The 27,510-nt window shown below is 42.3% G+C and overlaps 2 protein-coding genes across 2 annotated transcripts in view; one reads left to right on the top strand and one right to left on the bottom strand.

Annotated features, from left to right (window-relative positions):
• Nucleotides 1-14,440, top strand: part of Tex56p (testis expressed 56) — a 36,716-nt gene extending 22,276 nt beyond the window's left edge. Inside the window, exons 4-5 of the mRNA NM_001013885.2 lie at nt 10,633-10,713; nt 14,409-14,440. Coding sequence (NP_001013907.1) covers nt 10,633-10,695 — 63 coding nt within the window. The 3' untranslated portion in view covers nt 10,696-10,713; nt 14,409-14,440. The remainder of the gene's footprint in view (nt 1-10,632; nt 10,714-14,408) is intronic.
• On the bottom strand, nt 432-22,256 carry Eci3 (enoyl-Coenzyme A delta isomerase 3). Its single transcript, NM_001009275.1, has 9 exons — nt 22,159-22,256; nt 18,817-18,894; nt 18,326-18,499; nt 16,606-16,675; nt 14,225-14,324; nt 13,136-13,256; nt 7,490-7,579; nt 1,738-1,881; nt 432-741 (listed from the first exon to the last, which is right to left on the bottom strand). Exons 2-9 carry the CDS (start codon nt 18,871-18,873, stop codon nt 586-588), a joined length of 912 nt encoding a protein of 303 aa, NP_001009275.1. The 5' UTR covers nt 18,874-18,894; nt 22,159-22,256; the 3' UTR covers nt 432-585.
• Between the last annotated feature and the right edge of the window lie 5,254 nt (nt 22,257-27,510).

The following is a 27,510-nucleotide window of genomic DNA, read 5'->3' as shown; positions in this document are numbered from 1 at the left end:
TGTTCTATCAGTCAACATGTACTTTTTGTACTGGAGCCATATTGCTTTTACTACTTTGGCTCTGTGGTATATTTTGAGGTCTGAAATGGTCATTTCTATGGCTCTGCTCTTTTTCTACAGGCTCATTTTGGTTATACTGGGGTCTTTAATTCATAGGAATTTTAGAAAATAGATTTATACCTATTTCTATGACAAACTAAATGGGGATTTTTGACTGGGATGACATTGAATCTATAGATGGGTTTGGGTAGAATAATCATTTTTACAGTATTAATTCTATCAATGCATGACCAAAGGTAGTCTTTCCATTTTTTTCTAGTATTTTTCTCTATCTCTTTGTTCAGAGATTTAAAGTTTTCATTGTAGAAGTCTATCACCCACCCACCCCCGGGTTAGGTCAACCCTGGCTATCCTACATGAATTCTTAAGGATGGTTTTATGGAAGTTTTTATTGTTTATAACTGAAGCACACTCATCATAACTGGTAATCAAAAGGGGCACAGAGGAGTTTGTGTAGTTCAGGCACTTGAAACTGGAACTCACAGCGCATCCTTCCCCTGAGAAGTCTAGCTGCTCTCAGGGTCTTCACAGCTTTGCCTTTCTGGACAAGAAGTTTCTGAGTGCATCCTTCCACTCCTCTGACTTCAGCCTTTCCTGGCCCACAGCACATTCTTCAGCATTAACAGTATATAGCTTTTGTCTCTCGTGGTTTCTGATTAACTCTTTGAAAACTCTCATTCCCTGATGAAACAGAACCAACAACAATGTTAAAAGTTATTCAAACAGGAATGATATTGCACTATTCCTTTTTGTTTTTTGAGGCAGGGTCTCACTATGTGACCTTGGCCAGTCTGAAACACACTGTGTAGACTAGGCTGGCCCCAAACTCATAGAGATCCACCTTCCTCTCCTTGGTAAGTGTTGGGCTTAAAGGTGTACATGTCTATTCCTGGCAAATTGTGTTTTTAATTTTTATTTGTGTGTATGAGTGTTTTGTCTGCTCATGTGTCTGTGTGCTATGTGCCTGCGGTGCCTACAGAGGCCAGAAGAGAAATGGATCTGGAGTTACAGATGGTGAGCTACTATGTATATGCTAGAAATTAAGTATGGTTCTCTGGAACAGCAGCTGGTGCTCTCAGCTGCTGAGCCATCTGTCCAGCTCTCAAGATAGATTACTATTGACTTCCTCTGCTTTAACGAACTGATCCTATTAAATCCTTCTGAACCATGTGTAATAGGACACACTGCTTCCCAACCCCGAGTATGTAGAGATCACTAACAGTGAGTGTGAGGCAGGCCTGCTCACTGCACATCTCTAAACAGCCCTATGTGGAAAGCTGGTTCCAGGATCACTCACTCAACAGCAGAAATGTAAGAATAATAGGCCACTAGCTGCTACTTACACAAACAGAACTGCTGTAGAGAGAGGATCTCTTAAATATACTCAACCTCTTCACCTCCCACCTGAGTTCCAAAGTAAAAGAACTGGGTGTCTATTGGCACACCCCTGGGATTATTCCCCTTTGCCTTTTAGCACAGAAATGAAATACCTATCTGGTGAGTTCTTTTAAAAAAATCAAATTCTCAACATAATAGTAATTTTAGACCCCAAATCTTGACGCCTTTAAGCCAACTAGAGATATGTCTTATCTTTTTTATCTTTGTGTCCCCCTGAGGCACATTTTCCCCTTTGGAAATCATTTTCCTGGTTCCCCAAAATAAAACCCCAATACTAACATTTGGTGAAAGCTTCGCATATGTTTTCAGCCTGGTCCAGACTTCTGTCTCAAAAGTGCTTTCAGGGAAAACTTCAGTGACAAGACCTTGAGCCCAAGCTTCTCTTGCTGTGAGTTTCTTCCCAAAGAGAAGCATCTCAGCTGCCTGCAAGGCAAAGCAAGATGGGACTCTAGCTTCATAAAGCAAGGCTTCGGTTGACTCCAAAACAGCCAGCTTTTGGGAGACACAGATGTCCTCATGGCTCCTGGGTTGCTTGTCTTTTCCAAGAATGGGGAAGTTGATGGCCTCATTGGGCAAGGGTCTGCAAACAGCTGAGACCATAACTGTTTTTGCTTCTTGAGAGGCCAGAAGGGAAGTGGCAAGAAGGGAAGCCTATGGCAGACATGACATGTTGGGAGTGATGCCCTTGAAACCCTCCATTGTTGATGTTAGAATTAAGTATGACTAGGTTCATGGAAAATCCCCAGCCAGCTGCAGAAGACTAATACAAATCTAGTGGTCAAGAAAAAAATAATAATATGATAAAGACATCCTGCTGACTAATAGATATGACAAACCTGTGACTTTTCTGACAACCTGTCAACATCAGCCTACTCCCTGACCACACGAATATTGTGTCCTTGGCCTGCGTAAATGTTTCTCACTTCCCCCCTCCCTCTGTTACCCATGTTATGGTATAAATTCAGCCTTGGGGAAAAATAAAGTTGTCGCCTTGATCAGACTCTTGTCTTGGCGTCCTTCTTTGTGTCCCTTGTCCCCCATTCTCTTCCAGGCACCCCTGGACCCTTCGCTTACAAATGGCGCCCAACGTGGGGCTGTTTGGAGGTCTCCTGGAGGAGAACATTGTCCCCTGTGAATAGACAGGCCTGTCTTCCTTGTTTGTCGGAGCCTTTGCTCCCCCGCTTCTGGCAACCATGGACCGCCCGACCTTGGTTCAGAGGCTTGGTGTGTGTTTCTCCCCGAAGGACGCAGATCTCAGTGGTAAGTGATGGGACAAGCATTCTACAGTCACCTTTTGTGACAGGACTCAGGGAGTCACTCAGGACGTAAAGAATAGGGTTAAAAATTTTTTTAAAAATTTAAAAAAATTCTTAGATTTTGTATGAAATATTTGTTCATAGTTCCCCCAGGAGGGAACAATTGACACAAAGGATAGTGCAGAGTTAGTGATTGTTTAATGGATCGGCTAACCTTGTTGCTGAAATTTGCCCTTTGTAATGAATAAAAATTGTGTGCTTTTTGGGTTCAGGTTGCCTTTCCCTGCATGGATGAGCAACCCCACATACGTGGATTAAAAACCTTATATCCTCATGCTATTGCAGCGGTCACTTTTGTCAATCTGTGCTCTGTGGGTGGCGCTCCTGAGGTAAGGCTACTATTGAGTCTTAAAACATTTTGGCGCACCTGCCAGGAATTGCGCTCCCCACAGACCACAATTGGCGAAGAGATCGGAGGTAAGCTCGAGCAAATCTGTGTTTTGTGTTCTGTGTTACTTTCTGTTTTGTCTCTGTGTCATGTCCTGTCTTTGTTTCATGTTGTCTTGTGTTGTCTGTGTCCGCTGTCTGGAGGATTTGAGTCACTTCAGAGAGGGTTTAGAGTCCCTTAGGTGGTCGCTATGGGTCCTGTGAGGGGATTATGGCTGTGACAGGCAGACATGCTAGTTGTCACAGGCTACAGGACCTAAAGGATGCTCTAGGAGGAGAAAGGAATCTAGAGGACATTCTGGAATCCTGTTGAGAGGTGGGATCAGACAGTCTGCCTCATCCCAGAAGCAGCTAAGGTTAAGCTGCAGTTTGGGTCAGGTACTGAAGGTATCAGGCATCTGTGGAAATCGCTTATAGGACGCCTTGTCTTGGTCTTGTTTGTCTAGTTTGTTTCTGTGGTATTGTTGAGTGTCTTTTGGGCTTTTGTTTTGTTTTTGGACTTGGACTGATGATTGTGTTTGAAATCATGGTCTGACGACTGTGTTTGAAATCATGGAACTGTTTTGTTTGTCAGAGAGTTTTAATTGGTGCTTAACTTGGAAATAATTTGCTTGAGAGAAATCGTTTTCTGCTAGGGAGTTTGTCTTTCTCTCTTGAGCCTCCTCCCCAAGGAGAGATGCCCCTCCTTTTGAACTCCTTGCCCTGAGGGGAAAAAATTCCAGTTGCTGCCTTCAGTGGCCAGACCTTCAACACTTGCTCACAAAAGAAGAGAGTACTTTAAGAGAAGTTCTTTAAGGGAGCCTGCCTTATCTGCTGGTCCTATTCCAGGAGAGGAGTCAGTCTCCAACATTAAGTAACCTTCCCCGTTAGTCATCATTGACATAGAGAATGCCTCTGATCCTATCCCTGCAGCAGTCAGTTCCTGCCCCTATGGTCAAAATGCCCCAGGTTGGGGGGCAGGGGAGCCCCTAAAGTAGTTTCAGAAAGAGTCTGCAGGAGACTTCAAGGAACTTTGTTTTGCCAGACAGAACAGGCTTTACTCTAGGATGATAAGAGGAGAAAGTCTTGGCACCGGCTCTTCAGCTTACTCCAACTGGAGGCTGTGGCCAAGGTCAGGATAAATGTTTTCTTTTCCATGGCCCTCTAACCCAATGAGACAGTTTGGTAAAGGGCTGCTACTGAGGTCCTGAAAGTCCCAGGTGAACCGGTTACAATTCTTATGTCAGCCACTTGGCATCTAGATGCTTGTTAGTAACTGTTACAGGTCTTCTTTACCACCAAGGAAAGACAGAATCCTACTAGAGGCCAGAAAGAATGTTCCGGACATGGATGGAAGACCCTCACTCCTGACTGTTGACTTCAACACCCCTGAAGGTAGGGAGTGCTCCAGGTCTACCGCCAGGTTCCAAGGGTGGGTCTCCGAGGGGCTAACAAATGCCCCACCAATCTGGCTAAGATAAAGAAAAGATATAAAGAGAAAGTTACAGAAACTTGAGGGGTTAAGATAAGTTGCTGAGAGAGTTAGTGTAAGTTGCAGAGAAAATAAAGTTGAAGTGTAGTTCAGGGTCTGTGCACATAAGTGGACAGCATCTAGTAGCTGTAGAGGAAGATGCAGAAGATAGCATAACAGAGAGACTGAGGAAGAGAAAAAGGAAAGAAGGCAAAAAGAGGAGGAAGCTAGGGAAGAAAAGAGACAAAAAGAAGAGGAAGCTAGAGAGCTAAAGAGAGATAAAAGACAGGACAGGTAGAGAGAATAAATAAAATTCTAAAAGAGACCCTGACCAAATTGACCATGGAGACTGGCACAGACTGGGTGGCACTCCTTCCTTCTTGCTCTCTTCAGAGCAAGAAATGCCCCTTCCAGATTCAACCTTACCCACACCCCCGAAGAGACTACAGAGTTCAGGGCAGGTGAAAAAGATAAATAGAACTCTAGAAGAGACCTTGACAAAATTGGCCTTAGAGACCGGCGGGGGAGACTGGACTGTCGTCCTTCCTTCCTGACCCTTTTGGCTCTCTTGAGAGGCAGAGCCACCGAGCTGACACTGAAGGGAGGTACTCCTTAAAGGAGAATCTAAGTCCAGAGAGACAGCCAGTAACAGACCGGCTGTCCCTCTGCTCGCCTTTCTGTTTCACAGGCACAAAGCTTGCATTTATTTTACAATGGCCTTTTCGTCCCAAGAAAGCTTCCTCGTTTAGCTGTGTGACTGAATGCTATTTGTCACCTGATCTGGTTGTTCCACCAGCTCTCACCTGGCCACCCCCTAGCTTTCTTGCCTGGGCCCCTTTCCTCTGTTCTTAAGAATTTTATCACCTAATACACTGTGTTGTTTTGACTTATATTTCCCATCCTACTAATATACATGTCCCAGATTCCCGTTGTGAAGGTTCTAATTCTAAAACAAGGGGATGGTGCATCCCCCTAAATATTAAATTTACCTCCGAGGTTTGAAACCTGGATTGGACACGTGGATATACTTGGGGTCTTAGAATGTTTCAATCAGGTGCTGATACAGGGATTGTATTTACCATAAAATTGTTAAAAGAACCTGGACACTCCTACTCCCCCACTTCTGGGCACTGATCCAAAGAAGGAGCCCAGGGAGGCACTGAACACGGCACAGGGCACACACACGACTTCATCTACAGCCTGCACTCCACTGAGAGAAGCTGCTTGCTCAAAGAACTGCACCGCTTCGAGTCTACTGCCGTCGCACAAGAAGAACTGGAAGCTCTGCCACCCAGGACAGCTGAGATATGTATTCTTCTACAATGCGATACCTTTTGTAGGGTTTGGCTTTTTGGATAACGCAATTATGATTGTTACATGAAACAAAATTGAATTGTCTATTGGAATTATTTTGGGAATTTCAACAATGTCAATCAACATGTTATTTTTCCTTCTATGTTTCAACATATTATTTAATTTTCAGTTATTGATACTGTAGTGTACTGAGTTGGGATTTGCTTATTTCTTACATAACATGCACGGGATACCTATGTATGTCTTTATTTTTTTCCTGATGGTTATAACTCAGTGCTGAGGTTTCTCCAAATTATTTAAGATGTTTAATATCAGTTAAAATTGTAATTCTCTGCCTGGTGGCATCCCTTCTGTGATATTTCATGGTAAACATTTATAATCATATAAATTCACTCAATTTTAAACTTCCATGTCTATCAAATATGAAGCAGTATTTTAAGTGTATCTATTTTAATTTTGACTCACGCTGTCTTTAAGAGTCAGAGGTTAATCAAAAAGAACAATTGTCTGGCCCCCCTTTTATGTAAACTGTATATGCGAACAAGTGTACTTATTTCTGGTTGGCTTTTTACCTTTAATTTCTCAATTTTGAGTAATCACTGTGAATTCTGGTTTGTGAGAGAAAGGCAGTGCTTGGATATTTTCTGTGTCTTAGAATATGATTAAAGAAAGCATGAGACAAGTCAGAGAAGGCTTAGAAAAGAGAAAATGAGAAAGAAAAAGCTGAGAACTGATATCAAAATTGGTCTCTGTTGGACCCCCTAGTAGGCCTTCTTTTGCTTATATCTTTTGGCCCTTGGACATTTAATCATTTAACCAGCTTTATTAAGCAACAGGTAGATAATATAGGAGCAAAACCTATTCAGGTATATTATCACAGGCTGGCTATGGAGGATGCTTTGATGATGGCCAAGCTCACCTACACATCTCCTCCCAGCTCAGGCAAGGACATTTTTGTTCTTAAGCCAAATGAGGGCAACATTCTTTTCTGCCTGCTGTCCTGATGCCTTTGCTGAAAAATCAACGAATTGTCACTCCTGCGTGCTGAGCCGGACAGTCAATGATGGGTAAGAGAGTGATATATTCACGAATAAAGGGCCTAAGACAGGAGGGCCGACATTAGCTGCTGCCTTATCCCATGACAGACCCTGGCCACAAGATTCTCTTGGCCATGTGACAAATATCACTCCAACCTAAGACAGACGCAGTTCCCAAGGGGCTCATTCCAGGACAGCACGGCCATTTGGCCACCTTTTCATTTGACTATAAGGAAGGGGGGAGATGTCCTCTTTACAGTTGCAATTTCTCTTTTAGAAATGTAAACACATTCCAAGGTCTTAGTTACCTGTGCTTCCAGCTCTCAGTCACCAGCTGGCCAGACACTGCCCCTACATTAGGAATTGCAGAGAATGTCCTGACCCTTCCCTTATCTCAGATCGCCCCTTAGCCTGGTTCCTCCTTGTCACAGGACAAGTAGACATCCTTAAAGCTTTGCTCTAGGGAAAGAAGACAGAATATAGGATTGCCTCAGCAACACCTACATTTTAAGTTTTTTTTAAGTTACCTTTGCTGAGCCCATCATCTTTGGAAATGTGTAAGAGGAGCAGGCTTCCGGGTTCTGGCCAAGGTGAATGAACGGAGTATGAAATGTTGCCTAGTTGGGATGGGGGAAGAAAAGGAAATCACTTGAGTAATTATTTTATTTTAACTTTACAGTTTGTATACACACACACACACACACACACACACACACACACACACGTAGCCTAGAATTTCACCATTCCTACTGTAGCCTCTCAAGTCCTAGAATTAGTAGGAATATATTACTATGCCCATCTCACTGTTCTTTTCTTTCTCCTTCCTTTCATTCTTATTTTATGTGCACAGCTATTTTGCCTGCATGCACTTCAGTCACTTCAGTGCACCTCATATATGCAGTACCATGGAGGCCCTAAGAAGGCATCAGATCCCCTGTGACTGGAGTCAGATAGATATGTGAACACTCAGAGCTGAACCCAGGTCCTAGAGGAGCAGCCCGTGCTCTTATCTGTGGTAGTTCACTAGCGTGAATGGATGAAGATATTTAAACTAATATGTATTATTCTGCATACACACAACTCCTTTATCGTGTTTTATCAATGTATGTTTACAAAGAGAAAACTGTACCACCATCACCAAACCCATTATCTTCTAACTGGAAAGTTCCCTTATGGCTTCTGGGAACAATCCTTTCTATCTACTGGCCACACGCACCACTATCTTCTCTCTATCCCTGCTATTTTGCCCTGTTCTAGAACATTACATTCATGGAATTCTATATCCAACAGGCCTCTGTTCCTTGCTCCTGTCACTTAGCTTTGGGCACCACCCATGCACTGCTGGGTACTGGTAGCCTCTTTGTTGTTTCTGATACTGTTGCTGTGTGTTTCTATTGTCATTTCCTCATCTACATGCACTGTTTCCACTTTTGGGGCTACTATTGGTCACGAGCCATAGAATTGCTTGATATAATACATACAATTAGCACTAGTTAATAATACCCCAGTGAGGAATTTTTAGGCAGTAAGCCACTGCAAAGTGTTTTTGATAAGACAATAAAGTTATAAATAATAGTTTAATGTTTTTACAAAAATCTTCTTTAGTATTTCTTTTCCACAGGAAAGCAGTAGTTGAGATACAACTATGTTGTTTAATAAGTTGTTTTTAGTTACGTAAATACTTGTGTACATTTAAATATAAAAAGTTATCTTGAAGGCGGTTTTAACTTTTTCGAAGATTGCAAACTTCTTGTAGGCCTACAGGAGTTCAGTTTGTACCACTAAACTATTTTTTGCAGACCAATTAAAAAGCTAAAACTTTTGCTTTGTTTGACTTACAAAGACTGCAGGTTTCCCTTTTTCTTTTTAAGTTTAAATTTTCATATGCTGTCAAATGGAATAAAGTTTATATGTGGGGAAAAAATACCCCAGTGAAGCTGTAAAACAAATCTTTTTTCAATTGAGTCAAAAAAGTAATTGTGAATACTTCTGTTCAGGTGTCCTATGGAACGCACACTTTCAAGTCTCATGGGTAACTACCTTGGAGTGGAACCACTGGCTGTGAGAAAAGTGTGTGCTTCTCTTAAAGAGGTTGCTGACCTCTTGCCCACAGTGACTGCCATGGACAACCCACACTGAGGTAGTAGAGCCCATGTCTTTGTCCAGCTTACTAGCCTAATCACACCACTATGTGCATGGTGGTGCCACATCTTTTCAGTTTACATAACCTTTATGATATTGATATGATGTCATTATGACTGACGATGTTGAGAATATTTTTGTACAGTGAACAACCATGGGAATAGCATCTTTAGTGAAATATGATAACTTGTTTGTCACTATTTTAAAGTTAAACTATTTGCCTTTTTTTTTTGAATTGTAAGAATTCCTTATAGACACAGGTTACAAGTAAGCATCATGGAAAGAATTTCTACTCTCTGTGGCTTATATTTCCCTTTAAATAAAAATAATGTTTGGATGAAGGGTCTTGCTGGGTAGCACGGCTGGCCTAAGTGTTAGAGCAGTGCTCTTGCCTCAGTCTCCCACAAGAGTGCTAGGGTTACAGGCATGAGATGTCATACCCCGCTGGCTTTTTTTCCTGTGTGGGGAGTGGTAGAGGTGAAGAAGGGTGAAGAGTGTCTCATGTAGGGTGGTCTAAACTTGCTATAAGGCCAAAGATAACCAACTCCTTTTCTACTTCCTAAGTAGGATTGCTCTCATATACCATTACAGCCAGCATCTACATCCAATCCAAACTTATTAAACTTTTCTGTCTGTTGGTCTGCTATTCATCCATCTATTCATCCATCCATCCACCCACCACCCATCCATCTATCAATTTATCTATTTATTGTATGCTCTGTATATGTTTATGTGGTGTGTGTGTGTGTGTGTGTGTGTGTGTGTGTGTGTCTGTCTGTGTGTGTCTGTGTGTCTGTGTGTGAAGGTTAGAAGACAGAGTAGGTTCTCTCCTTCCACCATGTGGGTCCCAGGCTTTAAACCTGGGCCATGACACAAGGTAACACATTTACCATTGCTTGATGAGCTGTCTTACCTGCGCCTTAGAGAAGCAGGCTATTTTTTAATGTTCTCTCTCATGGTTTAAAGAGCCAGCATGTTTCACTCCTTGTGTGCCTTTTCTCCTCACTGCCCATTTTTACACTGGATTCCTAACTGATCGCCTTATGGATACAATTTAATATTTTGGAATGACCAGCTTTCTGTTGGTGAATTGAAAAATTGTTTTCTTAACCTTCCATTTGTCTCCATTTTGCCCTAGTGGTCTCCTGACTTCTTCAGACCCACAGTCAGTTTCAGTATTGGGATTGAGATGATAAGCACATTCTTTTTTTTATACTTAAGAAAACATTTTTTTTTCTGTGAGACAGGGTCTTACTCTATAGCCCAGACCGGCTGGCCTCAAATGCATAACAATCTTCCTGCCTCAACTTTCGAAGTGTTGGGATTACAGGTATAAGCCAACACATGCTTCTTTTTTATGAATAAGAAATATTTTAAAAGACAATTACTGATATAAGTAGACAAATGCTTAGATTTCATTTCTGATAGTAAGACACAGTATTTAATGCATATTTGTGAGAATATATAAATAGCATGCAAATAAAAACGTGAAATACTCTCATTAATGTCACTTTTCTTTTCACACCAGAAAACTTGGTCAAGAAGATATCCTTCAAAAATACACGCAGAAAAAAAAGAAAAGCATCCATAGCTAAGGAGCCATAAACAGGTACATAGAAACCTATGTAATGTTTATTTGCAGAGATAGAATGGTGGCTGCAGTTAAGGGCAGAGGCTCTAACAACAGACTGGTTAAAGGCTGTGGGGTAGTTCCTTACCCTTCCTGTGACAGGTTCTTCTATCTGTAAACCTAGAATGACCTCATAGGGCTGCTGTGCATTGTATAAAATGTGCATATGTGTAATGTGTATTAACAGAGTACCCACACACGGTGAGCATGCAAACACTTATTTGAGCACATTTAAAACTCACACAGAAGCGGTTCATTTGCTGGCAGAGAAGCTACTACCATGTTTAGCCCTGGCTGTATTTAAAGACCAGTATCCATTACGGACACACGGCATGGTGATGGGTGCCTTAATAGGGTTGGATGTGAGCCCCTTGTTCACTACAGTGTTTGTTTATGAGGTCAGTAAAAACATAGGGAATCTCTTTAGTGGTTGACCAGGAACCTTTACCACCTCCTAAGGAGAAGGCTCCAGAAAAACCTGGGGCTACTGGCCTATAAGTCTGGGATCAGTGATCTAGACTAAAGTGCTAAAGCAATTATCATCACATCTATGTTTACAATAACACAACTCAGAAAGAGCCTCAGTTTCAGGAGTCAGGGACCAGTGAGATTTAAGTGATGGGGAGCAAATGCTAGCTAGCACTGGTTTATATCTGAGTGATCCCCCCCCAAAATAATAAATTTCGCAGTGTGTATTTAAGGTTAAACCACATGCTACTATGAGATACATATAAGCAAACAGCCACTTTAGTGGAACCAGATACCTCACATTGCCACAACCCAGACATGGACAGCCATAATCTATTAATTTGGCAAACTTACTAGACATAGTTCACTAATATTGAATATAATCCTCACGCTGAATATTAGATTCTCTGGCCCTATGTATCTGCTATCTCGCACCTCAGTCACATCGCTATCAACTAACAATGTTTCCTTTCTTCTGTCCTTGCTCCCTGCCTCCCTCTCCTTCTGTCCTTCCTTCCCTTCCTTTCTCTCTCTGATGTTGCTGAGGACACAATTCAGAGCCTTATATTAGTTAAACGCTCCACTATTGATCAAAACCCTACCCTCAAGTTTTTAAACTTAAATCTTTTTCTTTGTATTTTGCCTATGTTCAAAAACATTTTACTTTTGGCCATCACAGAGAAAGACTATAAAATTAAAGACCAAAAATTAAAATATTAAATACAATGGTGAACATAGTTCTGAGCTGGGTTGTGGACTCAAGACTGCTCCGGGCTTTCATTTTCTAATCTGCAATGGAGGGGTAGAAGTAAATGGACACAGTCTCTTTTCATTTTAGAAGCCTAAATACTAGGCTCTGTGAACCAGGAAATGAGGATCAAGCAACCTGTACAGAAGTTAGTTCTTCTCACACACGCTTTCAGTCATCTACTGAGCACGTGGAGGTGGTATGAAAAATAAAGATGGAATAAATATTAAACTCTGATCAAAAGACAGAGCTACCAGAATTGGGGCAATATTTAAAAAACTACAAGTGTAATAATACAAGACAATCAATGAAAAAGGACCAACATCTGTCAAGTCAGACTAATTCTTTAAGAACTATCTAAACTATTGCATCCCACCACTGTCTAAACTACGGCACCCGGGGGCTGGGGATTTAGCTCACTGGTAGAGCGCTTACCTAGGAAGCGCAAGGCCCTGGGTACGGTCCCCAGCTCCAAAAAAAAAGAACCAAAAAAAAAAAAAACAAAAACAAAAACAAAAACTACTGCACCCACCACTGTCTAAACTGCTGCACCCACCACTGTCTAAACTACGGCACCCACCACTGTCTAAACTACAGCACCCACCACTGTCTAAACTACAGCACCCACCACTGTCTAAACGATGGCACCCACCACTGTCTAAACTACGGCACCCACTACTGTCTAAACTACGGCACCCACCACTGTCTAAACTACGGCACCCACCACTGTCTCGCTCTGCTTTCTGTTGCTGTGACGAAACACTGACCAAAAGCAACAGGAGAGAGAGAGGGGTTTATTTGGGTTACAGCTTACAGTCCATCACTGAGGGAAGCCACAGCAGGAACACAAGCAGAAGCAGAGGCGGGAAGCAGGGAGGAACAGTGCTTACTGGTCTGCTCAGCCTGCTTCCTTATACAACTTGGCCAGTGATGGCTTGGCCCATCGTGAGCTGGGCCCTCCCACATCAATCATTTACCAAGGAAATGCCCCACAAACATGCCCATGGACCAATCTGAAGAAGGAAAAACTTCCTCAATTGAGGTTCCCTCTTAACAAGTAAGTCTAGTTTGTGTCAAGTTGACAAAAAACCAACTAACCAGCACAACCGTTAGTCCCCTGTAATATACTTAGTGAGAGCCACAGTCAGGACACTGATTGACCTATGTCTGTGGAAGGAGACTTACCCTGTCCGATGCATAGACGGCATCAAATAGTCCCAGAAGGGTGACAGCGATTCCCACAGCTGGGCCATTGACTACTGCAACCAGAGGCTTGGGAAAGTCTATAAAAGTGTTTACAAATTCCCTAAAGAAATGGAAATAGAAAATCATTAAACATACCAAAGTGGTACCACTAACTATAGAAATGTATAGATGTGATATCACTTTATAGAGCCGCCTCTCCAGATTGGTTGAGGATCCTTATAAATTGCACCTAAGGGAATATCAGGCCATGACTCCACGCTCCGGGCTGTGAGTTCAGGACTGTGGTCCAGCTGTGACCAAGGGATCAGGTAGGATGACTGAGTGCATGACCCCACCTTCCAGCACAGGGAGACCAAGAGACTCAGAGGACAGGGAGGCTGAAGCCTCAGGCCTTCCAAGACTACTCCCAGTGTGCTGCCAGCGTTCACTGGCACTGTCTGCTCACACCACGCATGCGCGAGAACTCACACTCCCACTGCTCTTTCTCACTTTCCAGTCAGTCCCATGGAGAGGGCAGGATGAAGAGAGGGAAGCTGATGGGGAATCACAATGCAGTGTGTCAGCATAGATGAGTGGGCATTGTACTGATGTGTCAAGAGTGAGCTCTCTTAGGGAGGCTGGTGGGATGACTCATCATTTACAACACCTGTCAATCAAGTAGGAGGGTTGGAGTGAAGTTTGGAGCCCAAGAACCCAAATAAATTCTGGGTGGGTGTGGAGGCCTGCTTGTCTTTCTGGCCTCAGAAGATGGAGATGGGAACCTAGAGCAAGCCAGCTACAAGACCAATCCTACAAGTGATGTTGGCATTTGAATGAGACAGGTCTCAATAAATAAAGTGCAAAAGCAATAAGAGATTATTGTCTACCCAAGACCTGACACACACACATTCACCTATACACACACACACACAAACACACACACACACACACACACACACAGACACAGGCACACACACACACACACACACACACACCTAGGTTTACACACATGCAAAACAACACATAGGAAAATGGAGAAAAAAAAAAAAAAAGAATGAACACCTTGGGATCTGACTTTGTCACTCTTACCTCAGTAGCACAGCACACATTGTGACCTTGTCCTGTATTTCACCGGCATCATTAATGAAATTTCTTAGGTCATTCCCACTGCTGTAGTAGTCACCAACTCCTGCAAACAATACATTCAACACTTTAATAATCACACACCTTCAGTGGAAGGCTCGATTCCCTCATGTAGCAACTCATTCTACAGCCGTTGTGTATCTGCTATGTGCAGGGCTCTGGGCCACACACTTGAAGAACACTGGCGAGTCTCATTAACACACCTGGGACTATCGAGATGTGGATGTTAAAGAACGTAAGTAACTGGACATGGTGTGACTACATACAGCATGGTAGATGGGATGGGGCTGGTCTATCAGGGTTTTAGGACTGAGCTTGCTCAGGAAGGGACAGCAGGTACAGTGGCACTGAGAGCTGAAGAATAGGCAAGGCTGGTAGAAAGGAACCAGTGCTAAGAAGGTTCTGTGTCTGAGGTCTCTAGGGAGTACACAGCAGACTGAAAGAAGAGCTCCCAGGGCTGAAACAGAGAAAGAAGTGAGTACAGGGGGAGCTGCTATAGTTATGACGAGTAGATAGACTGTGAGGGACTGTCTACAGTAAGAACCATTGTCTCTGTGTTAAGAGCCACTTGAAGGTTGTGTTTATTAAAGCCAAGTTTGCCCACCATGAAATGGCTACTTTTTATTGGATATTTTCTGTATTTATATTTCAAATATTACCTCCTTTCCAAGTTTTCCCCCTGGAACCCTCCAATTCCATCCCTCCTCCTCCTCCTGCTTCTATGAGGGTGCTCCTCTACCCACCTACTCACTCCCACCCCACCACCCTGGCATTCCCCTACACTGGAAAATGGAGCTTATACAGGACCAAGGGCCTCTCCTTTCATTGATCCCAGACAATGGAAATGGCTACTACTTATTGAGTTTTATTTTAAGAAGTCGTCTCAAGTAGCCCAGGTTGGCCTCAAATTCCTAATGTCATTGAGGATGACCCTTAGCTCCTTTCCCCAGTTACTGACCACCATATTATTGTCCTGTGTCACCATGCCCATGCTGGGGGTCAAATCTGGGGCGTCTTGCACGATAGGCAAGCATTCTAACTCCGGCTACTTCCCTAGCACCATTAAATACTTTTGATAATAGTAGAAACTGAAGTGATAACGCAGCAAAACAAGACACAGTGGTTCCCCCTTATCCTCTGGGGAAACATCCCAAGATGGTTCACAAATCCCTGAGGCACGGGGATTGTACCAGGCTTTAAAGTATGTATTGGGTTTTTTCCTTTCTAATTGATCCTCTCTGTTTTCAGGTTTTACATTTATGGATTCAACCAAGAGAAATCATTTGAGGGCAAACAAACACACCTATACTGAATATTCACAGACATTTTTTCTTGTGACTGTTCACTTCTAAACAATGTAGTGAATTCTGACATAGCATCACTGGTGTTAAGCACTATTAGACTCCCAGAGTGAACTTAAAGTAGATGGAGTGTGTGGGCCTTCTATGCAAATACTATATGAACATACACAGGTAACGTGTGTGTGTGTGTGTGTGTGTGTGTGTGTGTGTGTGTGTGTGTGAAGTCCTCTGTTGATGAGAGTCATGGAACTAATTCTCAGGAGACACTGAGCGAGACTGTACATATATACCTGTGACAAAGTTAAGAATGTAGGTTGAGTAAGATATTTACAACAACAAACTTTAAAAATAACAATACTATATAAGGTTTATTGAAGACATACTGCTAATTTTCTAGAAACTTCTAGTTATTTCTAGACTGAGGGTGATGCCACATAACTGAAATTCTGGGAGACAAAACCACAGAAAGAAACACTGAGTTAAGAGGGGCTACTGTACTGACACCTCAGAATGTTCCAGACATTTTTTTCCCAAGCCCTTCCATCCCAGACGCCCCAGTGAAGTTACTTTTAGACTCTGTCAAGAGAGTAGAACTTGGGTTTAATACCATAAAACTCACATGAGTTGAACCAAACAACATTTACTCTTATTTTGACGATTTTGCTGAACCTTCTTTTAAAACTCCTCTACATGTTTGTTTCTATCAGGCTGTGATTTCTTTTCATTGTTTAGGAGAATCTATGGATAGACAAAAGCTGCCTTATTCATCCATCTTTGGACAACTGAGTTGTTTTCTGTCCTGACTCTTGTGACAGACACAATAAGCTTGACCATGTCAGTCAAGTCGGGGCATACGATTTATCACAAATAAGTATCAAAGAGTACTTGTCTTACATCCATGATATTATGGGACATTTATAAATTAGACCACTGCATACTAGAAGAAACCTTCAAGCGATATTGGTCAGTTCCCTGCATACTAAGAGACTCCCTCAAGTAGAAATTGAGTAAGTTTGAGTATCTTACCTGTGAAAACAGTTATGACTGAGTTATCCGTGCTGGCATTTTTAAGTGCGAGCATAATATCCTTATACATCTACATGAATGAAAAGGCAGATAGAAGAACAATAAAAATGAGATCGACCATCCAGTGGGTGGAGTCACTGTATCAGTCTGAAAGCCTTCTCTCAACACAGCGCTAAACGGTCTTAGAGATTGTGTTTAGATACCAAAACAGAGGCTGCCTGAGAAGATTTTCATTCCCCTGACAACTCCTGGGCACACATGATGCACAGGTGCTGTGGCAGAAGTGCCAAATAACCACTTTGTCCAAAACTGAAGAGGAGAGATCCAGTCCTTTCCCTCTGTAGCTGGACAGTTACTTTGCTCCAACAGGGATGGGTAAGGCAAGGGCATGGCCAGCACACAGCTTGCTAGAACTCTTGAGGTTGCCTCCAGCAAATGAGAGGGAAGGTGGCTGGAAAAACTGTCCCTGGAACAGCATCTCAGCTGTGGCTTCAAGAAAGGGTAAGTGCCCTGTGCAGTATGTAAAATGGTGTGACTGTTTCCCTCAAGGCGGGGGATGGAAAATAATTTCTGAGAATCACAGTAAAGGAGACACTGCCACAGTGACTGGCTAGAACCAGGGCCAGAAAAGAGATGGATCATTTAGATTCTCCTGCTTACCAGATGTAAGAACTTACCAAGTTACTTCTTAACCTGCTAAACTATTTTGCTAAGTAATAGAGACAGGGTCCTCTCTGCCGGAAGGGCTGAAATTCTACAGGTACACAGAAATGATTCGGGGCAAACACAAAGCTCTCAGAATTAAACGCTGTATCAGTTGGAAGGTGTTCAAGCAACTTTACAAGATTCTTAACATTTCAAATTAGCACAGGGTCCCACAATGAAGATGGCAGCTTTTATTCTCCAGTTCAGCTCCAAGCATCTGATAAGTGTCTATTATTAAGGAGGAGGGCTCAAGTGATTAACTTTTATCAGTGCAGTTCAAGGGGAAATTTTAAATTGCCCAATGAAACAGCTCATTCAAACAGGGCTATTACTGCTTTGCTGAAGATGAACTTCCTTCCTCTCCTCCCCTCCTCTCTCCTCCCCTCCCCTCTCTCCTCCCCTCCCCTCTCTTCTTTCCTCCCCTCCCTCCCCTCCCTTCCCCTCTCCTTTCTCCTTCTCCCTCTCCTCTCCTCTCCTCTCCTCTCCTCTCTTCCCCTTTCCTCTCCTCTCCTCTCCTCTCTTCCCCTTTCCTCTCCTCTCCTCTTTTCTCCTCTCTTCCCCTTTCCTCGCCTCTCCTCTCTCCCTTCTCTCCCCTCTTCTCTCCTCCCCTCTCCTTTACTTTCCTCTTCCTGTCTTCTTTTATAAATTTTTCTCTCCTCCCCCAGCTTCTTGTACAAAATTAGGGTCCACAAGCAAAGGAAAGTGCTGTGAAAACACTCTGGGATGGTTTGTGCTCCCCTTTGGGGTCCTCAGTGTATCCCCTAGTAATGCCTTTTCCCTGAGACTGATTTAACCGACTCCTGCTTCCATTTACAGCAAAGCTTCATTGACTACTGTATATGTAGAGCCTGTCAGAAATATACACATCCTAAACAAGGCCAAGTTCTGCTGAGTGAAGCCAAGTGCTCTAATCATCTTCCACAAAAACAGAAATAATGCTGACATTCTACAGTTCCATGAGTAAAAGAAATAGAAGTAAAGAAAAAGGTGTCCGGTGCCTGGGCAGGAGCATCACCTGGAAGCTTATGGCGTTCTTTTTGGAGGGCCGATTGAATGTGATCGTTGTGATGCCATCTTCAGACGTTACCAGGATGTCCTTAGACTCCTGGGCTTTTTTATCAGCTCCACCCTTTCCCTGGCTCGAGGTTTCAGATGAACTCAAACTGGATTTGAGGTCCATGGCAGTTTCCTGAGGAGTAAGTGACAAAGACCTTCAATCTTCAAAACAAGTAATTTGAGAAGCATAGTATGCTAATAAAAACAGCTATGCAGCCAAAAGCAGGGGCTTTGATTCGATAGAGGAACATCACGACTTCAGTAGCAGTGGGAGAGGTGACCCATATGTGTAATTCCAGTCACTGGGAGGCTGAGGCAAGGTTGTGAGCATAAGCCCAGTCTTGGTGAGAGAAATGAGAAAAAGAACTTCAGAAAACTGTAAAGGCTCCACTGATAGCCATTACTGAGAAACCAAGTCGATTGTGCTCGAGTCAATAACATTAAGTTTACCTTCCGTGCATCCTGCTTGGCTTTATTGTCAAAGTCAAACACACCTGGTTTATGCATAGTGCAGGGTCCTTCTGTGGCCTGTGGAAAGCACATCGGGGATTAATATGCAATATACAAGAGAAAGCCTTTGAGTGAGTGACTCTGAAAACCCTGAGGTTCAATAATATCGAATTTGTGATCCCAGCTTTCATAGGAAGTAAAAAATACTGAGTTAGTTTTCAAAAGTCATGGGACATTTGGGGAATCCACACTGCGTCTTAAACTCCATGAAGACAAATCAGAAATACAGTGGTAAGCTCCTGCTCACTGCTCAATAGGGCTGTAGCTACTGCAGGTAGGGATGGGGTCTTCAGGAATTTCAGGAAATAAAAAGAAAACTAATTAGAGGGTGGGTGGGGTGAGTATCTTGAGATGAACAAAATGTTCCACTCAGCTACTTTTTATAAATTTTAAACCATTTAAATTTTAAATTGTTTTTTGGAGACAGGGTTTCTCTGTGTAGCCCTGGCTGTCCAACTTGCTGTAGACCTGACAGGCCTGGAACTCAGAGATCCACCTGCCTCTGCCTCTGCCTCTGCCTCTGCTGGGATTAAAAGTGTGAGCCACCAAGGGCTGGCTTGGATGTTGTAGTAGAGTTAGTTAACAGAAGACAGAGAAGCTTTGGAAATCCCAGGTGCTGGAGACACTGACTTCACACAGACAAAGTTGCCCTAAAGGGGGTGACCTGGGATGCCTCAGTGAACCAAGTTCACCATCTTCCTTTTCCCTTCTAACTGCCTCCACTTCTGACATGAATTGCAAGGCTGGAGGGTGCTGGGAGGGTGTTCTCACCATCGCCTCAGTTCAATAATCCACCAGAAAGATTCATGATAACCCTGCAAGCTGGGGTATTCACAGTTCCAGTTCCTCCCAGGGAAAAGATACAAACTAAGTAAGGCCAGGTCAGAAGCTCACAGGATAGAGCTCAGAGGAAAAGAACTGTGTCTTCTAACATCCTCTTCCCAAGAGTTAGGGACTTCCGGAGTTCCTAGATTGATAGGTACATGAATAGTATGTACAGAGACTGGGCCAACAAAGAAGCTCTTTATGGGTTCAATGTCCACTTTTTGCCAGAATTCTCACAGGCAAACTTGCCTAACCTAATACCACCCTGGTCTGGAATCCACTAGACTCTCCATGTATACAAAGGTACATGGCAAGCAGGAGGGCAGTCTTTTGGGACAAGTATAGTATACACTGTACACACTCATGACAGATACCAATGCTAGTCATCTAGTAGGTAATTAAAGATGATACAGGAGTTCAGGGTAGCAGATACACCAAGGACATCTTAAATATCACAACTTTCTCAATATTATAACAGATCTCAAACATTCACAAAAAAAGAGATGAGTTACAACAGGCAATTAATTCAATTGAAAACTTATTAAAATTGATAATATGCACTTTGCTTACTTTTTCTTTTGTGCTTATTGCAAGAAATCTAAAACATCCCACACACCACTCAAGCTTTGAATACTTACCATGCATTTCTTAAAGCACACTTTACGATGCAGTCAATGGCACTATTTAACAATAACCTCTACACCACTCTTATTTAGCAACTAAATAATAGTGGCTAATACTCAGTCCATATTCAACTTCTCCAGTTGTCCCAAAATACCTTTTCTGTGGATTTATTCTAATCAGAGGGGAATTAAACAAGGGACCAAACATCTGACTGTTAAATCTTTTCCATTTTCTTATTTAGGAGAGATTTTAATATAAAGAGCAAAATAAACGAAAGCTTACATACATGAACCCCAAAATGGGTCAGTCATGCAAATCAAACATTCAAGCTGCATGTTACGAGCTCAAACATATATATTTCTATGTAAATGAATGCTTTGCCTGTATGTATGTATGTATGTGTGTGTATGTATGTATGTATGTATGTATGTATGTATGTATGTATGTATGTATATCAGGAACATGCCTTGTGACCACAGAGGTCTGTAACTAGGGTTATAGACAGCTGTGAGTAGGAGTGTGGGTGCTGAGAACCAAACCTGGATCCTCTCAGAGGAGCAGTAAGTGCTCTTACTGCTGAGCTGTCTCTCCAGCCCCCTCCCACCCCCGGACCCCATACACACAACTTTTTAAACAATGCCAGATCTCAGGCTTACATAGCTTATACAGTGTGTAGAGTTTTAGTTTCACTTTGCTGCCTGGGTCCTCCATCGTCAGTGTTGCTTGGTTCATTGCATTTTCAAAGTCCTGCTGACTGGCTCTCAGCATTGATCTGCCCAGGTTCCCTGAGCCACTGGGAAACTAACGACTTGCAGAGATTACAAACAGTGTTTGTAGTCTCTATTTGTTCTTAGCCCTTCGTTTCTTCAGCATGATTGCTGATTTGTCCCAAACCCTACAGAGCAAAATGCCATATTTATATTTTCTCTTTGCTGTCCCAACAATCTAGCTTCAAATGATTCCTGAATAAAATCTGTCTACAGATTTTTTCCTCCAAAAGAAGAAGAAGAAGGGGGGGGGGGTGAGACTATATTTTATTTGAATTTGACAAGGGGCATTCCAAGGAGAAAAGAACGATGTTTTAAAATGTCCTAGGTCTGGCAGTGGTGGCTCACACCTTTAATCCTAGCACTTGGGACAGAGAGGCAGGTGGATCTCTGAGTTTGAGGCCAGCCTGGTCTACAGAGCACACTCTAGGACTTCCAGGACCTCAACAAGAGACCTGTCTTGAAAAACCAAAAACCCAAACCAAAACAAACAAACCCCCAACCAACCAAACAAAAACTCTCCTGGGACCAAAGGGTATGGTGCTTAAAAACAAACAAACAAACAAAATGTCCTACAAAGGCTCATTTAAAGCAACTTCCCACCGACTGGTACAGATTTATTCAGGAGTGTAGGTTTTGACTTTTGGACCACCTCTCTCAATTTAGCGAACCGGTTGCTTGAAACTCGTGCTGGTGATAAAAAGGATTGCACATCTGTGGCGCTCTGCTAACTAGCAATTGGTGCTTGGACAAAGTGTCATCTTGGCCTAAGCACTACATCCCCTAGGAAGTTCCAGGTTGCGCCTACAAGCCTGAGTGCTTCAGGCACCCGCGTTCCCTGCTGGTCCAGTCTTGACCAGCGGCCTGAGCACATCCATTCTTACTCTTCCGGACTTGGTGTAGGACGGACATGCGAGGTCACACTATAGAGCTCTCCCGCTGGGGAACCCTCCCCCCAAAGGAATTTCCTTCTGTCCTGCTAGCCAGGTCAAATGACAGAGCAAGCGGCTCTGTCGACAAACCCCGCTGGCGACTTCAGCCAGGACAGTCGAGGCTGCAAGCTTACCTCGGACACCAGCACCGCACCACTCTTCCAGTCACGGAAGCGAAAGCTAACCCCGAGGACAGTATGAGCCTAGATGCTTAAGAATGGCTGGAATCAGCAGGAGGAACCGGGCAGGGGCAGATCCAGAAGTGAATCCTGGGTGGAACCAAGGACTCCAGGAAGAACTTACTAAGACCAGCCAATGAGGAATGGGTGGGACTGGGGGCGTGGCCTGAGTTGGGCGTGAGAGGGTTTCTGGAATCTGTACTTGCATAAAGTTGCAGGGGTAGAGAAGGCAAGAGGTAGGACATGTGACTCTTGGCCTAAGAAAACAGTGAGCTTTGGGCAGAGAAGGGCGTGTGGGTGCAGAGTGCAGCACCCGCTGGTTTCTGGGAACTGAAGTCAAAGAACAAGGTACAGGGGTTTGTTTGCCAAGGTATTGGTTTTTGAGGGGCAGGAGGCAGAGGACTCTGTGCTAGGCATAGAGGGGAGGGTACTGAACTTAGACAAGGTTGGAATTTTCAGCAGCGTGCTGGGTGCAGGGGTGCACCGAGGCGTTCGGCACTTTTTTATTTTTAAACATTGGTTTTTGAGGCAAAAACCTCACGATAAATGCCTGACTTAAACTTGTGTTGATCTTCCTGTCTCAGCCTGTTAAGTGCTTGGATTACAGTGGACCAGACTCTCTGGCTTTCTTTTTTTCCCCCATCTTTATTAACTTGGGTATTTCTTATTTACATTTCAATTGTTATTCCCTTTCCTGGTTTCCCGGCCAACTTACCCCTAACCCTTCCCCTCCCCTTCTATATGGATGTTTCCCTCCCCATCCTCCCCCCATTACAGCCCTCCCCGCAACAATCACGTTCACTGGAGAGTCAGCCTTGGCAGGACCAAGGGCTTCCCCTTCCACTGGTGCTCTTACTAGGCTATTCATTGCTACGTATGCGGTTGGAGCCCAGGGTCAGTCCATGTATAGTCTTTGGGTAGTGGATTAGTCCCTGGAAGCTCTGGTTGCTTGGCATTGTTGTTCATATATGGTCTTGAACCCCTTCAAGCTCTTTCAGTCCTTTCTCTGATTCCTTCAATGGGGGTCTTGTTCTCAGTTCAGTGGTTTGCTGCTGGCCTTCGCCTATGTATTTACTGTACTCTGGCTGTGACTCTCAGGAAAGATCTACATCCATGAACCCCATTTTTAATAGGGTTATTTGTCTCCCTGCAGTCTAACTTTGTGAGTTCTTTGTATATTTTGGATATAAGCCCTCTATCAGTTGTAGGATTGGTAAAGATCTTTTCCCAATCTGTTGGTTGCCCTTTTGTCCTAACAACAGTGTCCTTTGCCTTACAGAGCTTTGCAGTTTTATGAGATCCCATTTGTCAATTCTTGATCTTAGAGCATAAGCCATTGGTGTTTTGTTTTGTTCAAGAAATTTTCTCCAGTGCCCATGTGTTTGAGAATCTTACCCACTTTTTCTTCTATTAGTTTGAGTGTATCTGGTTTGATGTGGAGGTCCTTGATCCACTTGGACTTAAGCTTTGTACAGGGTGATAAGCATGGATCGATCTGCATTCTTCTACATGTTGACCTCCAGTTGAACCAGCACCATTTGCTGAAAATGCTATCTTTTTTCATTGGATGGTTTTGGCTCCTTTGTCAAAAATCAAGTGACCATAGGTGTGTGGGTTCATTTCTGGGTCTTTAATTCTATTCCACTGGTCTATCTGTCTGTCTCTGTACCAATACCATGCAGTTTTATCACTATTGTTCTGTAATACTGCTTAAGTTCAGGGATAGTGACTCCCCTGGGAGTCCTTTTATTGTTGAGGATAGTTTTAGCTATCCTGGGTTTTAGTTATTCCAGTTGAATTTGCGAATTGTTCTGTCTAACTCTCTGATGAATTGGATTGGTATTTTGATGGGGATTGCATTGAATCTGTAGATTGTTTTTGGTAAAATGGCCATTTTTACTATGTTAACCCTGCCAATCCATGAGCATGGGAGATATTTCCATCTTCTGAGATCCTCTTCAATTTCTTTCTTCAGAGGCTTGAAGTTCTTATCATACAGATTTTTCACTTGCTTGGTTAAAGTCATACCGAGGTATTTTATATTATTTGGGAATATTATGAAGGGTGTCCTTTCTCTAATTTCTATCTTGTCTTGTTTCTCTTTTGTGTAGAGGAAGGCTACTGATTTATTTGAGTTAATTTTATACCCAGCCACTTTGCTGAAGTTGTTTATCAGCTTTAGTAGTTCTCTGGTGGAACTTTTGGGATCATTTAGAAATACTGTCATACCATCTACAAATAGTGATATTTTGACTTCTTCCTTTCCAATCTGTATCCCTTTGATTTCCTTTTGTTGTCTGATTGCTCTGGCTAGAACTTCGAGAACTATATTGAATAAGTAGGGAGAGAGTGGGCAGCCTTGTCTAGTCCCTGATTTTAGTGGGATTGCTTCAAGTTTCTCTCCATTTAGTTTAATGTTATCAACTGGTTTGCTGTATATGGCTTTTACTATGTTTAGGTATGGGCCTTGAAATTCTATTCTTTCCATGACTCTTATCATGAAGGGATGTTGAATTTTATCAAATGCTTTCTCAGCATCTAATGAAATGATCATGTGGATTTTATCTTTCAGTTTGTTTATACAGTGGATTAGGTTGATGGTTTTCTGAATATTAAACCATCCCTGCATGCCTGGGATGAAGCCTACTTGATCATGATGGATGATTGTTTTGATGTGCTCTTGGATTCAGTTTGCAAGAATTTTATTGAGTATTTTTGCATTGATATTCATAACGGAAATTGGTCTGAAGTTCTCTTTCTTTGTTGGGTCTTTGTCTGGTTTAGGTATAAGAGTAATTGTGGCTTCATAGAAGGAATTCGGTAGTGCTCCATCTGTTTCAATTTTGTGGAATAGTTTGGATAGTATTGGTATGAGGTCTTCCATGAAGGTCTGATAGAATTCTGCTCTGAAGCCATCTGGACCTGGGCTCTTTTTGGTTGGGAGACCTTTAATGACTGCTTCTATTTCCTTAGGAGTTATGGGGTTGTTTAACTGGTTTATCTGTTCCTGATTTAACTTCGGTACCTGGTATCTGTCTAGGAAATTGTCCATTTCCTGCAGATTTTCAAGTTTTGTTGAATATAGGCTTTTATAGTAGGATCTAATGATTTTTTGAATTTCCTCTGATTCTGTAGTTATCTCTCCCTTTTCATTTCTGATTTTGTTAATTTGGACACACTCTCTGTGTCCTCTCGTTAGTCTGGTTAAGGAGTTATCTATCTTGTTGATTTTCTCAAAGAACCAGCTTTTGGTTCTGTTGATTCTTTGTATAGTCCTTTTTGTTTCTACTTGGTTGATTTCAGCTCTGAGTTTGATTACTTCCTGCCTTCTACTCCTCCTGGGTGTATTTGTTTCTTTTTGTTTTAGAGCTCTTAGGTGTGCTGTCAAGCTGCTGATATATGCTCTCTCCTGTTTCTTTCTGCTGGCACTCAGAGCTATGGGTTTTCCTCTTAGCACAGCTTTCATTGTGTCCCATAAGTTTGGGTATGTTGTACCTCCATTTTCATTAAATTCTAAGAAGTCTTTAATTTCTTTCTTTATTTCTTCCTTGACCAGGTTATTATTGAGCAGAGCACTGTTCAACTTCCACGTATATGTGGGTGTTCTTCCCTTATTGTTATTGAAGACCAGCTTTAGGCCGTGGTGGTCTGATAGCACACATGGGATTATTTCTATCTTTCTGTATCTATTGAGGCCTGTTTTATGACCAATTGTATGGTCAGTCTTGGAGAAAGTACCTTGAGGTGGTGAGAAGAATGTATATCCTTTTGTTTTAGGCTAGAATGTTCTATGAATATCTATTAAGTCCATTTGGTTCATGACTTCTCTTAGTCTGTCTATGTCTCTGTTTAATTTCTGTTTCCATGATCTGTCCATTGATGAGAATGGGGTGTTGAAATCCCCTACTATTATTGTGTGAGGTGCGATGTGTGCGTTGTGCTTTAATAAGGTTTCTTTTATGTATGTAGGTGCCATTGTATTTGGAGCATAGGTATTTAGGATTGAGAGTTCATCTTGGTGGATTTTTCCCTTGATGAATGTGAAGTGTCCTTCCTTATCTTTTTTAATGACTCTTGGTTGAAAGTCAATGTTATTTGTTATTAGAATGGCAACTTCAGCTTGTTTCTTCAGACCATTTGCTTGCAAAATTGTTTTCCAGCCATTTACTCTGAGGTAGTGTCTGTCTTTGTCTCTGAGGTGTGTTTCCTGCTTGCAGCAAAATACTGGGTCCTCTTTACTTATCCAGTCTGTTAGTCTATGTCTTTTTATTGGGGAATTGAGTCCATTGATGTTGAGAGATATTAAGCAATAGTGATTGTTGCTTCCTGTTATTTTCATATTTGGATGTGAGATTATGTTTGTGTGCTTTTCTTCTCTTTGTTTTGTTGTAAGACGATTAGTTTCTTGCTTTTTCTAGGGTGTAGCTTGCCTCCTTGTGTTGGGCTTTACCATTTATTATCCTTTGTAGAACTGGATTTGTAGAAAGATATTATGTAAATTTGGTTTTGTCATGGAATATCTTGCTTTCTCCATCAATGGTAATTGAGAGTTTTGCTGGATACAGTAACCTGGGCTGGCATTTGTGTTCTCTTAGGGTCTGTAGGACATCTGTCCAGGATCCTCTGGCTTTCATAGTCTCTGGTGAGAAGTCTGGTGTAATTCTGATAGGTCTGCCTTTATATGTTACTTGACCTTTTTCCCTTACTGCTTTTAATATTCTTTCTTTGTTTGTGCATTTGGTGTTTTGACTATTATGTGACAGGAGGAGTTTCTTTTTTGGTCCAATCTATTTGGAGTTCTGTAGGCTTCTTGTATGTTTATGGGCATCTCTTTCTTTAAGTTAGGGAAGTTTTCTTCTATGATTTTGTTGAAGATAGTTACTGGTCCTTTGAGCTGGGAGTCTTCACTCTTTTCTATAACTATCATCCTTAGGTTTGATCTTCTCATTGTGTCCTGGATTTCCTGTATGTTTTGGAACAGTGGCTTTTTCCGTTTTACATTATCTTTAACAGTTGTTTTGATAATTTCTATGGAATCTTCTGCTCCAGATATTCTCTCTTCTATCTCTTGTATTCTGTTGGTGATGCTTGAATCTACGGCTCCTTGTCTCTTCCTTTGGTTTTCTATATCAAGGGTTGTCTCCCTTTGTGCTTTCTTTATTGCTTCTATTTCCATTTTTAATTCCTTCACCTGTTTGATTGTGTTTTCCTATAATTCTTTCAAGGATTTTTGTGATTCCACTCTATAGGCTTCTACTTGTTTCTTTATGTTTTCCTGCGTTTCTCTAAGGGAATTCTTTATGTCTT

The sequence above is a fragment of the Rattus norvegicus genome, chromosome 17 (assembly GCF_036323735.1).
Source record: "Rattus norvegicus strain BN/NHsdMcwi chromosome 17, GRCr8, whole genome shotgun sequence".
NCBI lineage: Eukaryota > Metazoa > Chordata > Mammalia > Rodentia > Muridae > Rattus > Rattus norvegicus.
Note: the sequence above shows the minus strand (reverse complement) of the source record. Positions and strands in the feature narration are given on the sequence as shown.